The sequence below is a fragment of the Parastagonospora nodorum genome (genome assembly GCF_000146915.1).
Source record: "Parastagonospora nodorum SN15 chromosome Unknown scaffold_3, whole genome shotgun sequence".
Taxonomy (NCBI): domain Eukaryota; kingdom Fungi; phylum Ascomycota; class Dothideomycetes; order Pleosporales; family Phaeosphaeriaceae; genus Parastagonospora; species Parastagonospora nodorum.
Window position 1 is genome coordinate 126,599 of NW_001884551.1, and position 13,490 is coordinate 140,088.

General features: G+C 50.5%; 6 protein-coding genes across 6 annotated transcripts; 2 read left to right on the plus strand and 4 right to left on the minus strand.

The window, feature by feature from the left end:
* Positions 1-48: 48 nt before the first annotated feature.
* Positions 49-736, plus strand: SNOG_01899 (hypothetical protein; the record flags this gene model as incomplete). Its single annotated transcript, XM_001792471.1, has 3 exons — positions 49-227; positions 320-552; positions 720-736. The coding sequence occupies 3 exons, from the start codon at positions 49-51 to the stop codon at positions 734-736; spliced, it is 429 nt and encodes a 142-aa protein (XP_001792523.1).
* A 1,985-nt stretch (positions 737-2,721) lies between these two features.
* Positions 2,722-3,114, plus strand: SNOG_01900 (hypothetical protein; the record flags this gene model as incomplete). The annotated part of the gene is made up of 2 exons (XM_001792472.1): positions 2,722-2,816; positions 2,919-3,114. 2 exons carry the CDS (start codon positions 2,722-2,724, stop codon positions 3,112-3,114), a joined length of 291 nt encoding a protein of 96 aa, XP_001792524.1.
* A 120-nt stretch (positions 3,115-3,234) lies between these two features.
* Positions 3,235-4,468, minus strand: SNOG_01901 (hypothetical protein). Its single transcript, XM_001792473.1, has 2 exons — positions 3,971-4,468; positions 3,235-3,913 (listed from the first exon to the last, which is right to left on the minus strand). Exons 1-2 carry the CDS (start codon positions 4,416-4,418, stop codon positions 3,369-3,371), a joined length of 993 nt encoding a protein of 330 aa, XP_001792525.1. The 5' UTR covers positions 4,419-4,468; the 3' UTR covers positions 3,235-3,368.
* Positions 4,469-7,071: 2,603 nt separating this feature from the next.
* SNOG_01902 (hypothetical protein) lies at positions 7,072-8,175 on the minus strand (the record flags this gene model as incomplete). The annotated part of the gene is made up of 1 exon (XM_001792474.1): positions 7,072-8,175. One exon carries the CDS (start codon positions 8,173-8,175, stop codon positions 7,072-7,074), a length of 1,104 nt encoding a protein of 367 aa, XP_001792526.1.
* A 4,087-nt stretch (positions 8,176-12,262) lies between these two features.
* SNOG_01903 (hypothetical protein) lies at positions 12,263-12,720 on the minus strand (the record flags this gene model as incomplete). Its single annotated transcript, XM_001792475.1, has 2 exons — positions 12,263-12,319; positions 12,496-12,720. 2 exons carry the CDS (start codon positions 12,718-12,720, stop codon positions 12,263-12,265), a joined length of 282 nt encoding a protein of 93 aa, XP_001792527.1.
* Positions 12,721-12,932: 212 nt separating this feature from the next.
* On the minus strand, positions 12,933-13,371 carry SNOG_01904 (hypothetical protein; the record flags this gene model as incomplete). Its single annotated transcript, XM_001792476.1, has 2 exons — positions 12,933-13,115; positions 13,282-13,371. The coding sequence occupies 2 exons, from the start codon at positions 13,369-13,371 to the stop codon at positions 12,933-12,935; spliced, it is 273 nt and encodes a 90-aa protein (XP_001792528.1).
* Positions 13,372-13,490: the final 119 nt, after the last annotated feature.

Genomic DNA, 13,490 nt, shown 5'->3' on the forward strand with positions numbered 1-13,490 from the left:
TGAGCAATCATCAGTCATGACACCTGCGTATAAATTCCGGTTACAAACATGCCTCTTAACATGTTTCCACACACCAAAGCATCCGCCAATCCATTCTCAGCGTCAGCGTCCATAACTCTGTTCTTCAACCCGGCCAAAGATATCTCCATCACCACCACCCCGCCCCTCATCGCCATCAGAGTCGCTCACAGAAGAGGAGTGCCAAACGTACCTCGCCGGACTGACACGTATGTTACGCCTCAAAAATAAATTCCGATCTACCTAATAGATGTGTCTGATCAGCTTCTATAAACGATTTATTTGCCAACAACACGGCAAGCGATCTAACAGTTGGCCTCACCGAAATAGGACAGCGTTTTACGTGGGTGAGGGGTGCAGATGGCACACTCGTGCCGATCACAGAGCACCAAAAGACGCCCGCACATGAATTCATGCTGCTGTTTTGCCACTCTGAGAAAAGTGGCATGGATATCATCGATTACCAGGAGAATCCGACACCATCACATTGGCTAATGGATTTGAAAGAGGCGTCGCCTGTCGGGCGTGTCAAGAGTATGTTCAATAAGTTGATAGGCGGGTCTTGATCGCAATCTTTTAATGCTTACATACATCTCCCTCTTTGAACCTCTTGATAAGTAGGGCAAATGTGACTTTTGGAGTGAGCTCATCGAACTTCTTTGATTGCGATCATCTACCACCACAGCTATTGTTTGATGCAGTAAACCAGATCGCATAGTTATTTTCCAGTACCGCGGCATTGTTTTTTTCCTTCGTTCTCTTTGTCCTCAAGATACCGGATAAGTCTCTGGCACTTCCTCAGTTTGACATGGCATCGGGGTGTCGAGCTACTTGCTCGTGGTTTGCGAGGTGCAGGACGATACAAGTCACTTCCGTACAGCTCCACTAGCTGCCGAATCTAAATTTTGCTCAGAACCTTTGCATATCGTGAGCTCTGCATCTCCTTTTCGCTTTACCTCCGATCCTGACCCCAAGGTCAATGAAGAGCTAGCCAAACACTCTGGTCGTTGTATTCCTGCCTTTCCTTATCGAATGAGCTTACCATTCAGTCACAGGATCCATAATTATGATCTTTCTGGCAAAGAGTATGGATTCATTGGTGACTGGCCGTGTCGAGAAACGAAGATTGGGGCGTACAAGGCGATGCTTGAGCGGATGGAGGCGAGGTTTGGGGAAGGGTATGCGACTGGGGCAGATACCAGACCTATCTACCGATGTTACCCAACTCTTCGACGCGAATAGAGGTACTCCGTCGCGCCTTCTTGTAAACTTTAGCTGACCCACTACCTCAAGAGTTCATTGACAGATATCTCCATGATCATTGCAGCACTCTCTCACTTCCAAGGATCAAGAATCTGTCTGCGCACTTTAAGACTTATAGAATTGCCTTGCTCATGCAAGAAAAATACGAACCTGGCGGTATGATTTCTGATTCTCAATTTGTCTGGATCAATGAAGACACAAAAGAACAGCTGGCCAAATTCGTTGTGTGCCTGGTCACTTGACGATCAGCGTGGCTTGCATTTTCAGCATTCATGGGAAGCGAAGGACACAAAATTCGAGGCATATGAGGCAATGATTGCTGATGTCAAGGCACAGTATCCAAAAACAAAAGGCCAAAGTGCGACTGAAAAATATCAAGAAGACATGGAAAAGGTGGCGGCATGGAACAAGACGAGAATTTCTGCATCGGGTCAGTAGTTCTCCATGGGTTGTAATGTAACACCCTGACTTTAGAAGCCTTACATGAGACCTCCTATCGTCAAGTACACTGGCAAATGCTACTAACAGTAAGTAGTAGGTCTGTGTGACTAAATTCATTCGCCGACGCTATACTGGCTATCCAATCTGCAGCGTAGCGATACTGTTTTACGAATGCATGGAAGGAATAGTCTACCTCACCACCAATCATATCCGTCCCGTATCGACATGATGTACCCATCTTAATTACCGCCGAATCCTGATAGCTACATGACAGTATACTAGTCTTCGCATGTCAGGTGTTGTTGTTTGTCATTATTCGATCGTCAACCAAACGAGACCTATCGTCAAAATCTGGGAAGAGCATACTGTCGATCTTGAGATATGAGACAAGTCTATCTACCCAGCAGTATGACGGCTATCTTTGGTGGAGTGCTTTATCCTCCACTCAAGAACCGCTTATCTTCTCGAGCTTTGACGACAGGAAATGACTGAGACAGCTCGCCTCGAAGCTCGCACGAACAATTCATCTTATTTGCCGATGTCAACAAGCCTACAGAACAGGCGCAAGCGGCGTGGCTTTGCAATCCTCCGTCACCATTCCACTACGTGGCTGGTACAGGTCTTTGCAGACCAGCTTTTCTGCATGAGGAACGGGGTCGTAAATCTGAAGATTGGGTTCGCCGTAGCAGGAAACAGCTACGCAGTAGATTACGCCCAGATGCACAAGATCCATCGAAGTAATGATGGAGCGGCTCAGCCCCACGGCAAGATGATACACACAAAGAACTTACGAGGTCGATCTACGCTACAATACACTCCAAAGAAGTCGAGTCGCGAGTTGAATCAGGGTAATAATAACCCATCTGACGTCGCACAGAGACAGATGATGGTGTGACGAACGTTCGGTGGGGCAGTGTTCTGCATTGTCGCATGAACTGCTGTCAAAGCCGCTCCATCGCGCGTGACGATTCGAGATAGGTGGAAGAAATCAACCCCAAGATGCGTCTACCGCGAAGACATGGTCTTGAAATTCCATTGACCAGGTTACGATTGGGTGCACGCACACAACACCGCGTCAACCTCGTCCTGAGCAGGTGTGTTTTCAGTTGCTAACTTGCACACGCAGGTAAATTCGACTCGAGGTTAGGTCGTATTGATTGCCGCAATAGGGTAGTCTGGTGGCTGATGAGGACAAGGTGGCGCCTGGCTGCCGAGGACTCAGTAACCAATGGACTTCAACGTTGGTATTTTGCTTCATCTGACGCGTGGAGTAGACTGATTCCTCGATGTGGACGCGCAGGGTTTGGGTTGAGCGCGGGGTTAGGGCAAAGTCCGCCAGCCGGGCTTGCTCCAAGTCTCGCTCTGCCACCACATTCCCTTCACTTTGTTTAAGCGTCCAACAAGGTACCTAATCAGCGTTAAGATATACCAGCGAGTCGTAGCACTTTGCCAGGGTTCCCAGCGCACTTGCAGAGCAGACGGAAAGCACTCATCACGCACGGAAATAAAAAGTTCTCGCATACGTCGACCACGACGGTCATTCTTTTTCATAGTTCTATAATCGATCCACACCCGTCTACTACTATCACTACTTCCACTCTACTACATCTTCCGTCCTTCTCACTCTTATTTAAACGTAGACATACTCAATCGTCGGGATGGCCATGCAGCCAATCTCGTATGACTGGGGGACAGGGAAGGGAGCAGGGTGAACAGGAGAAGTAGGGTAAGAGGGAAGAGTGGCGTTGCTGGAGGGAGCAGCAGCGCTTGACGACGCAACAGCGGCAGACGAAGCAGCGGCAACAGAAGCGACGCCAACCGAAGCAACGCCAACAGACGAAGCGACGACAGATGAGGCAGCGGCAGACGAGGCGACCGGCAGTGGAAGAAGCGCTGGGCGTAGGGGTAGGAGCGGCACACAGAGGGGCGGCCTCATTGAGCTTTCCAACAGCCCAGGTCGAGGCGTCGTCGGTGTACAGCTCGAAGTAGCTCAAGTGCTTGCTGACATCGTCGCCGTTGGCGCAAATTGGGTCTCCCTTAGCGCAGTAAGAGCGCAGGATAGGTGCGTAGGTGTTCAGGCGCGCGAGGGAGTCGGAGCTGCGGCCGTCCTTCTGCAGACTCGCGCCGTCGAGGACGTTGTATGGCTGGTTGGCTACGTGCATGACATCGCCCCAGAGGAGAGCAGCAGCAACTAGATTATCAATTAGCACAGTCCCAGGTCCGATTGCGTGATGTCAAGAATACTTACTAGCATTACCAGGAGCCGAGCTTCTGTCCAGACCGGTAGTGATCTGGGAGCATCCACCAGGTCCAGCAAGGATATCTCCGGTAATCCAGGCGCCCTGAGAGAAGCCGTTGAGGATGATGTGCGTGCAAGGGCACTTCTTGTTGAAAGCGGTGATCTGGGCTTGACCGTTGCGGACTCCCGTAGCAATCTGAGTGCAGAAGTCGCCGTTCATCATGGTCTCGAACACAACCTCGATGAAGTCGCAGGTCTTGCCCTCAGCCCTCAGCTTGCCGCACGTAGCGTCGACAAAGGGGAAGGTGCGGTAGTCCTGGTACGGCGCATTGTTACCGCGGGCCATGAAGATAACGGCATCAGCGCAGGGAGCGTCGAGCTTGGGGGCAGGGCCTTGAGCGACGGCGACGGCGGCGATAGCGCTGAGCGCGAGAGCGTTGCGGATGATGGAAGACATTATTAAGTATTAAAGAATGTGGTATTAACTAAATGTCAAAAAACGAGTGTACTGTTTAGATTGCGAGTTGGAAGACGTGCGGGGAGAGAAAGCCCTCTTGGCTCTGGGGAGACAGTCTTTAGTAGGAGCCCTATACGAGCCACTCATTTCCCGAGTCCGAAGAAATGGGCGGAGAGTGGAGTGTGCCTGACTAGATTAGGAGTTGGATCCGTTTTTGGACGAGCTATCCATCTTGGGTCTTGGGCTAGCAGGGAGCGTGGCGCGGGCAAACGTCGTATTATTGAGGCTAACGATCAGGTTTTGAAGGATAGCCCAGGGGCCGGATGTCTCATTGACGAATACCGTAAGACTCTGCCATCTTTGTGAGATGGGTCAACGGGACACCGATAGTGACTGATTTCTCCAGCCGTGAATGACGCGCTTCGAGACGCAGAGATCATCTGGAACGTTGCTGGTGAGGTTTGCGTCGAGCATAACTTTTATCTCAGGGGTCAAACAGTGAACAAGAAAAAGACTAGCGTGCAGATCAACGCTTGATCGCAAATCACACCCCTATTTCCTTGTCTGACGTCTGAGCTTGTCTACGATAAGATTTTGTGCACGTGCCCTCGGCCGACCTGAAGTATCTTAGCGCTTTCTCACATCCATGGCCCCGGGGATCTCCCGAGGTCCGCCTGCTGCTACTCCTTACCACCGTACACCCTGACTGTGTGATCGCAACGTGGGGAGGCAATAGGAAATGCGTCGTACAGTGACATCTCCAACCTGCATCATTGTCACTTTTTGCTCGATCGCATAGCTCATGATAATCCAGTCTATAGTGTGAAGATACCTCACAGTTTACCCGCTCGATACGCGCCCGCCACCATGCTCGCACGGCAACCACGTGTTTTGCTCGTGGCACACACTCAACAAGTCTTACCGCGACTCTTCGATAGCTGCCATGCCTCATCCCAGGCATTCGACAATCTAGATGCACCTTCCTTGTGCACTCTTCCTCTCAATAACAATTGCATCTACACAAACGCGACTTTTGCGGCAAGGTAGACGTGGGAGACAAGGTGCCCCAAGGTCACGGCGTCGAGGCGAGAATTTATACCCTGCTAGAAACCTGTAAGCGAGTGCTGGGCTACCTAAACAGTGCATGCCTATCGCCTTATGCACACTTGCTGTCTGCCTTCTTACCACCTTATAAAGTGCAACGCTCTAAAACTTCTAATTTATCTACTACCTAGTATTATTCCTAATACTTAGATATGGCTTCTTAAGCATGAGAAGCTATAAACAGAATCTACCAGTATTCAATCTAGCCGCCTAGAAGAGGCAAGAGATAGCTAAAGTAAGAAGAAATTTATCAAGTACTTTGCAAAAGCATAAAAGGCCTTGCACACGAGCTAGAATACCGCCGAGGTGGCTACGTAGTCTCATTGCACTGCTGAACCTTATTCCGTCGATGTCATGGCAACACCACCACCACATTGCGCAAGATCGAGACTGACATCCACGGGTATCTTACTTACACCGTTTCCGGGACAAATGCCTGAAGGTAGGCTTAGAGTTCCACTAAGCCTTCTTATTGGCCATATTAACCGCCGTGGTTGCGCAGGCTGAGTGTTGGTGTGCTTCACTTTCAACGCGTGGGCCGCAGGATCAGGTGTGGTGTCAACTTGTGCATCGCGCATAAGGCACACTCGCGGGATGCGCGCCGCGGACCTACCTTGCGCTTTGCGCGCGGATGTGCCATGCTGACGCAAGACCTGCTTTTTATAGAACGACCTACATATCGTACGCGGTAATTTGTTGTCGGTTGGTGAACGACTTATGCACCTCATTGCCATGCATCCTTGGCGAGTCACCATTTCTATCTTTGAGATCTGTAGTCTCTGAAGGAGTTTATGCCACGTTGGAAAGCAGTGCGAACGATTTCTCGCTGTTGGTCATCACTACTAGTCCCTACCTAAAGTCTCCAGGCATTCTGGAATGGTTCTTTCATTAATCTCCTTGCTCTAGGGTACCTGGCTTCAAATCCCTGCTCCCATCATCCTTCAGATCCACAAGAGCACGCTACGTTGGGCGATAGCCGTGCGTCGCCAGAACCTCCAACGTTCGCTCGACTGTGCCTCTTCATCCGATGTTCGCGCGCTAAGACCCTGGCCTGTCTCTATACAGGGTGTGATTGTTCAGACGGCATTTCCTTGCCGATGCACAACGCCCACGCATGTTCGCTTCTAGTAGGGAGCGCACCAGGGTCTGAGGCTACTAGCTCTTCCAGGGAGGGGCTGGAGATTGACATTCGCCTCCACTGTTGACCACGCCGCACATGGGACAGGACCTCGGTCTTCCTTGATGTTAGATTCTAGACGTGTGAGTTCTCGTCATAAATCCGCCAGTGACTTCCACGCCGTTGTTATGGACCTAACTTCGAATGACTAGATGATGATCACTTGCAATGAAGATGCTTGTCGCGCGTAGGAAAAACGGCGAGATGTCATGAGCACTCTTTTTTATTGATTCATTTACTAGGTTCCCAGCTACTGTACTATCTTGCACCGACCAAAAATGCATGAGCACGTCAGTCACACAGATCCCCAAATCCAAACTAACATCGAGAAACAATTCGCATGCCAAATTCCAGATCTGTATGCTCCACCCATTAAAGCTTGCTGCGTATCTTGAGCTGGTGACCAGAAAGCTTCGCCTGGTGATCAGAGAGCCTGTGCTTTAGCCTGCGCAACAATTTCTTCTCCTTTGGTCCAAGTACAGCCTTCAGCTCCGCGAAACTCATCTTATCGTTCTTCCCAGCACGTCCTCCTCGCTCGAGATGAGTCCAGTAATGTTCTCTGAGATTGTCGCCGCGCGAGAAGGCCCTATGGCACCGTGGAAGTTTGCAGAAATAGTCGCGGGCCTCGCCGTGTACTGTCTTTATGTGACGGCGAAGATGCTCCGGTCTCATGAAACTTTTACGACAATGACGCTCATTGGGCCCATCGTTTTCGATTCGTCCGCAAACATAGTGGCGTGGTTGAGGTCGACTGAAAGGGTCGCTCAACATGTCCCATTTGCCTAGCTTGAGAACAGGTACTCTATGGGAGGCTCCGCGACTAGATCCTGAGTTTGATCGGGAACGTTCACGCTTGCTGTAGATTGAATTGTCGTCTTCAGACTCCGAATCGTCACTGTCCGATATGCTGCTAGTCGTACCACTCTCTGTGTAGGAAGGCATGGAGCATGGGTTGCGACATCCGGCTTTGCGTGTCTCTGGTGTAGATTGGATAAATGAGGGAACCATCTTGTTCGTAAAGGGCTGATTGTGATATTCCATTGCATGCACGGATGCAATTTCGTAGCTAGCCGGATTCCATGCAGGAAAAGGCGTCCTTGGGGGAGGCGGCTGCGAAACAGAATCGCTTAATAAATATTGTCGCCATGCAAGCTCCTGGTCCCTGAGGTAGTTGGTATACCTGAACAAGTAGTCCGATGAAGATTCTAGTTGATGATCCATCATGGGGAAAGTGGGTATGGGCGGGCGCTCAATGAATGATGGTGGTGTTGGAACATACTCGGATCCCGTCAGGGAGGATGTCCTCGATAGTGGGCTAGTAGATGGCAGTTCCAACCAAGGACTGAACACAATTTCTGTCGAAGCCTGTGTTTGAACATAGCTCTCCGGCGGGCTCGCTGGACAAGTCTCGTAGAACGAGTATTGATGATTGTCGTCAACAAGTTGTGAGGCAGGAGGATGGGGCCCGACAGGCATCGTTTGATCGTGGAATGAACTCGAACCGAATGGCGGAACTCCACGTAAAACCATGGCTATCCGAAGAGCTGACGCTAGATAAAGTGTGAACATTTGTGCTGGCTGGCTGTCGAAGAGATATGTACTTACATGTTGATGTCGACGAGACTATGTTCGTATATGAAAAGATAGCAATTGATAGCGAACAGATTTATGGTCACAAGGGAAGATGATGTTGTCGACGAAGTTTGACGCTAACACCTGGAGTCTGGGGGATTGCTCTTAAATACACGAGGCTCGGTAGCGAGAGCACCTCATCTGTCGCATCGCGCCGCACTGTGAAAGGATGCAATCGGCCACGAAAATGACACAGAACCAGCTATCCGGTACCTGGCCAACTACTCTGTGCCGCACCCAAATTGAGCTGCTATTTTGCCTCAATTGCACTGCCTGATCATTCTTAGCGCAGCGAACAATGAACAGAGCGGGAAGTGGAAGTGGATGTGGGGTTGCGGCGTAGTGACACGAGATTAGGATGGGCTTTGTCTCTTCCTAGTCTGATTTTTATCCCATAGCTTGTAACCAGGGCTGCAGAAGTAAGACATCCTGATCTATCAGTAGACGTGTACAGGTATCTTCTTTTGAGATGTGCTTGCCCTGCAGCGTCAAGTCGTTCTATGAAGCAAATTTGAGCTTCGATAATCGTTCAATCGAATACTCGTCTTCCCAATATTCGAACGAGAGGATTCATCGCTTTAGAATCTCGATCATCGTCGACAATCTGCCAGACAAGGGCTGCTCATGCAGGTATGCCCCGATTTCGCATGATCAACGGTCTACAAGTGGGGCGCAGAAGTTGAGCTGCATCGGAGTAGGCTCAGATCTGCAGGAAACAACACGTATCAACACTAGCAGAGGATGTGGGCTGGAGCTCTGAGCGATCTTGACAAACGCGATATACACACTAGCATGGTAGCGTCTAAGCAGCCCTGGAGCATGGACGCCGTGTGTGCAACCAAGATAGAAGTGGTAGAGCTTGACAGCCACACGATTTGCACCACCGCACGAGGATGCAGGGGTCAAGCCAGCACTTTGGCTATGCATGAGGGCTGTGCTCGAATTATCCTTGGAGTATTGAATTTGCTATGTTTCAGCGCAGCACTGTTGGCTCTACGTTGTCTTTGTGCCTTACTTTGTACAATTTTAGCACAGCGAAGAGAAGCTGGGCCAGACGAAACGCTTGTCATGCTGTAAGCAACGACATACGACCAGTAGTCTGCGTTGCTGCGGTAGCCTTGAAGAAAGTGGCGCTGTTCGAGGATGCAGGACGACGTCAACGAACAAATTAAAGACCCAAAGAACTGGTAATCTCGCGTCTTTGACTAGCGAGGCTGTTGAAGGACCTGAGTGCTGATTGCGCCGCAAGATGTGAGCCTCGATGAGTACATGATGAGGTTAATCGACAAGTGCTGACAGCTGCCTTCTGCTAGACTGAAAATGACACGTCGAAAAGCATTTGAACTGTATGGTGAAAGTCACGAAGCTTTCACTGAAGTGTAGAGTCAGCCAACTTTCCAGACGAACGAAGAATGACTTGGAATGTGCGCAGATACGAACGAGTGTAGATCCGACTCGGGTTGCCGTGCGGCACAGCACTTGAAGTTCTCGGATCGCGCGGCTATAATGCCATGCGTGAGGCGCGCTTGGGATTTGGCGCTATTGTAGGGCCTTTGTCCTAGTTGTGAGGATCCTCGTGCCGCCATGCTTCGTTCCTCACATCAGTCATAAATTCTGTTGTGTGGCACAACCTGGTAAATGACCAAAACCAGGTCAAGATCACATTTCTAGCAGGAGCAACATGCGTTACATCGTCTGCCACCGCGGAATAAAACCCACGAAAACATGTGGGGTCTATGATCCAGTCTTTTGTGTATGTCTACAGAACAGGAACAGCGATGCAGATGCGGGAGCCCTACGGACCTGGATAGTGAATATCAATTCTGATCAATCGCAGTATTTGCCATAAAGAACCGCCTCGAACAGACGCCTCAAAGCATAGACTTGCAACCTAGGCGCGCGCCAGACGAGCCTATTCCCCGATTGGGTGCTGAAGGAGTCCCAACCTGGACGTTATCAAGGATTCTCGAAGCGTAAGCGCCGAGCCTGTATCGAACGGTCTCAGTGGTATGATTTATGGAACGTTTCTCAAAGCTGACAAATGACGGTCATGCTCTACGTATATGTCGGACGAAAAATCGCGGGGACTAACGTGGCACAGTTCAGAAGTGACGAGCAGGCGTTGTCACCTGCATGAGCTTCAAGTCACGTGCGATATCCTGTCCTCACACCACTGTGATAGGTCGCTTTTAGTCCCATAGATGCACGGAAGACAAAACGTGGAGATGTTCCGCACTTGCGGGTACGGTACCCAGGTGATTTCACGACGTGTCCATGCGAGATGGCAGGTATGGCCGAGGACATCCATGCTCAAACTTCAACGTCATGGTAGCCAGGAAACTCGATGACGTCAGAAGATATCAGTTCCAGTCGAAATCAACGTCCAGATCTTTTTCTTGGGATCTTCGCTAGCGCAAATGGTGAAGTGGGCGCTCTCCCACTCTATCAGACATGAGTCGTCTTCACGGGACGCAGAGGAACAAGGTACATCCCGAACGAAAGATGCGATAGTTGGTGCAAGCTGTGTAAAACGGGCTGTTAGTTGTGCCGACTATTGAAAGTGGCCTCCTCGGTGGAAGTAGGGGATGTGGACGCCTTGTACGTCGGGTAATTTAAGCGCTAAAAGGCGACTAAGAGGTGTCGATCAGTCTTCAATGGGACTTGTGGAAGCTGCTAGTACACTCATGTCTAGCATGTAGTAGCTCCAGGCGATGTCCGATTCCGCCCGTACGCCTCGATCACTGCCTGTTGTCTGTCAAGCTGGAACTGGACTGTGGTTCGTCGACCTCGGGCTTGGCCGATAACCTCGACCTGCCCAAAATGAGAAAGAAATGCATGTTGTATCGTGCAACTGTTGCAATTGGATGGCCTAACGCCTTTGCTACCGACGCTGAGGTTCAACAGTGGATATGGTATCCATGTTCAAACGCTTCATTAACGTTCTTGGGCAGTACTCATTGTAAAGAGCTTCGATTGCAGGCATAAGCGACGGCAGAAAATAGAAGCGGTCAACTCAATCTCGCGAAAAGACTCCAAAGAGGCAAGAAGTAGTATTGAAGTTAAGGTTTCATACCTTGTCTTGTCGCTGACATATTCTTTGTCGGAAGAATACACCCGGCTAAATCGCGAGCGGGATGCCGGAACACGGGAACATGCCGAGGTGAAAGAACAATTACCAAGTACTGTGAAATGATAGGACGTAGAACCCAAGAGCAGTGCATCATCGGCGCTTGACTAGGTGGTCCAGCAAATGTTCGCGATGGTCTCTCTTTGTCTCCACAAATACCCAAGTACTTGGCGCCATCTTTTCTTGCTGCGCACTGCGGCGACGTTCTGCAAACCAGGGAAGTTGAGCCTTCTCAACAACTTCTCGGCATGCTTTCTGTTCTGTCTCATGCGGGGTACTGGGCTGAGTTTGTATCAGGTAGAGAGGTGTCACTTGGGCGTCGCTTCATCTTATGGAGCATATTGTAATTCTGGTGCTGGACGGGTTTACCTAGTATGGATTGATGGCAGCCACATGTGCGAGCATGCCGGTGATCTGCTTCCTGGCCTTGAACCCAATGATATGGTTGAGTAAACAGCTGTTTTGTATCGACCTCACACGTCAATCTTCTCTCCAATCGATTTCAGTGATCCCTGTATTCGCTCAAGCGCATCGACTTGTGCGCGAAAGCAGAGCAGGACAGGCCACTTGCTGGACGAAGAAGAGTAAAGTGTGTTCGTTTCTGAGGAGCTTCTAAGATCGTACGGAACCCAACGCTGCTGCTTCAATACTGCCAATCTGACGGCCTGGTGGCTAAGAGAAACTGTATCGCCGCTTGAAAATCCAAAAAAAGCAGTAATGATCTCGAGTTTGAACGTGTGAGCCAGCTAGGATCACGAAAGATACTGTGCAGTCCAGCAATCGAACAGGGGCCAGAAGCTCTAATCATTGCAGCGAGCCTTTGATGGCATGGCCTTTTGAACGGTGCAGGTGTCGAATTTCCTGAAGAATATGTCAAAGTGAAACTACAGTCGCGATGCGGGTAGTCGAGAGATGCGAGGCATCGCACCATTTCGCAGCTGCAGCGATCACAGCTGGGAGAACGGTCTGAGAAACTGTACAGCAACTATAAGGTATCCAGAACCAGTGTGAACGGTCCGTTGCATTAGAATACGCACACGACTACCACCTCCCTCTTCCCCGACCCCGCCAGTCACCGCCGTCACCTCTCCCTCGTCCCCTTCCGAAGCCAGGGTCGCTGGTCGTGGTGGTGCTTCGCCTCTTCTCCATTCTCCCGATGGCACACCTCCACTGAGTCTTCGATCATCTCTTCGGTCGTCAAATACTCCCTCCTCCTCTTCCTCCTCTACCATATCCAAAGTCGCCACGCCCATTGAAGCCATTCTCTCTGCCTCTACCACTGCCGTACGGTCCAGTCGGTGGTCCTCCTCTGCCGGGCGCTGAGACCGGTGGAGGTGCTGCTGGTACACCGCTATCTGGTAGTGGAGGAAGTACAGCGCAAGCAACGTAGTCCCCAATAAGAAACTTCACGTCTCCCATAGTTCGATCTGGGTCGCCGTCGAGCTGTTTGAGCGCCTCTGCGACGGTTGCACTGTCATCCAGCCTCCATATCCGCATCATCGTTCCTCGTCCTTGCGCCTATGATGACAGATCCGATATCTCTTGAAATGAAGCGTCCCGGTGCGCCGGGCCGATTTGAGCCTTGTATGTCAGGGTACACGAGTCGGAAAGCGATGCGCGATCCAGTGTATGGTTGTGGCAGTTGTGAAGGAATTGCCTGATAGCAGCAGTTGGCATAGTTCCCGTAAGGAAACAACTCTGCCATGTGTAGATCTTGGAGGTGTGTGGGGAGGTCGGGGAAAGTGATGGGTCAAATTCGTCTAGTCTAACATTACATTTCTTAGCATATGCGCACCACATGCGCGCGGTTTACTGAGTCTCACCTGTGAAAGGCACCCTGTTTGAAGAACAAGCGCAACAGGAATGGCGTCGTAGTCTGTCTGTCGATTTTGGTGGGCAGCGTGAGCCGCCATAGTGATCAAACGTAGTAGTCCGGTCAGTCGCGTAAGGGGTCTAATCGTGATCGCGTGGGCGAGAGAATTTGATCTCTGTATTCCGCTTTGTCCTTGGGAGCTTGGCAAGTGAGTAAAGT

Bases quoted from the DNA above. Each gene is read 5' to 3' on its own strand.
- SNOG_01901 (XM_001792473.1), bottom strand. From the start codon at position 4,418: ATGTCTTCCATCATCCGCAACGCTCTCGCGCTCAGCGCTATCGCCGCC. The intron at 3,914-3,970 runs GTAAGTATTCTT...TTGATAATCTAG, and splicing joins CTCGGCTCCTGGTAATGCTA to TTGCTGCTGCTCTCCTCTGG.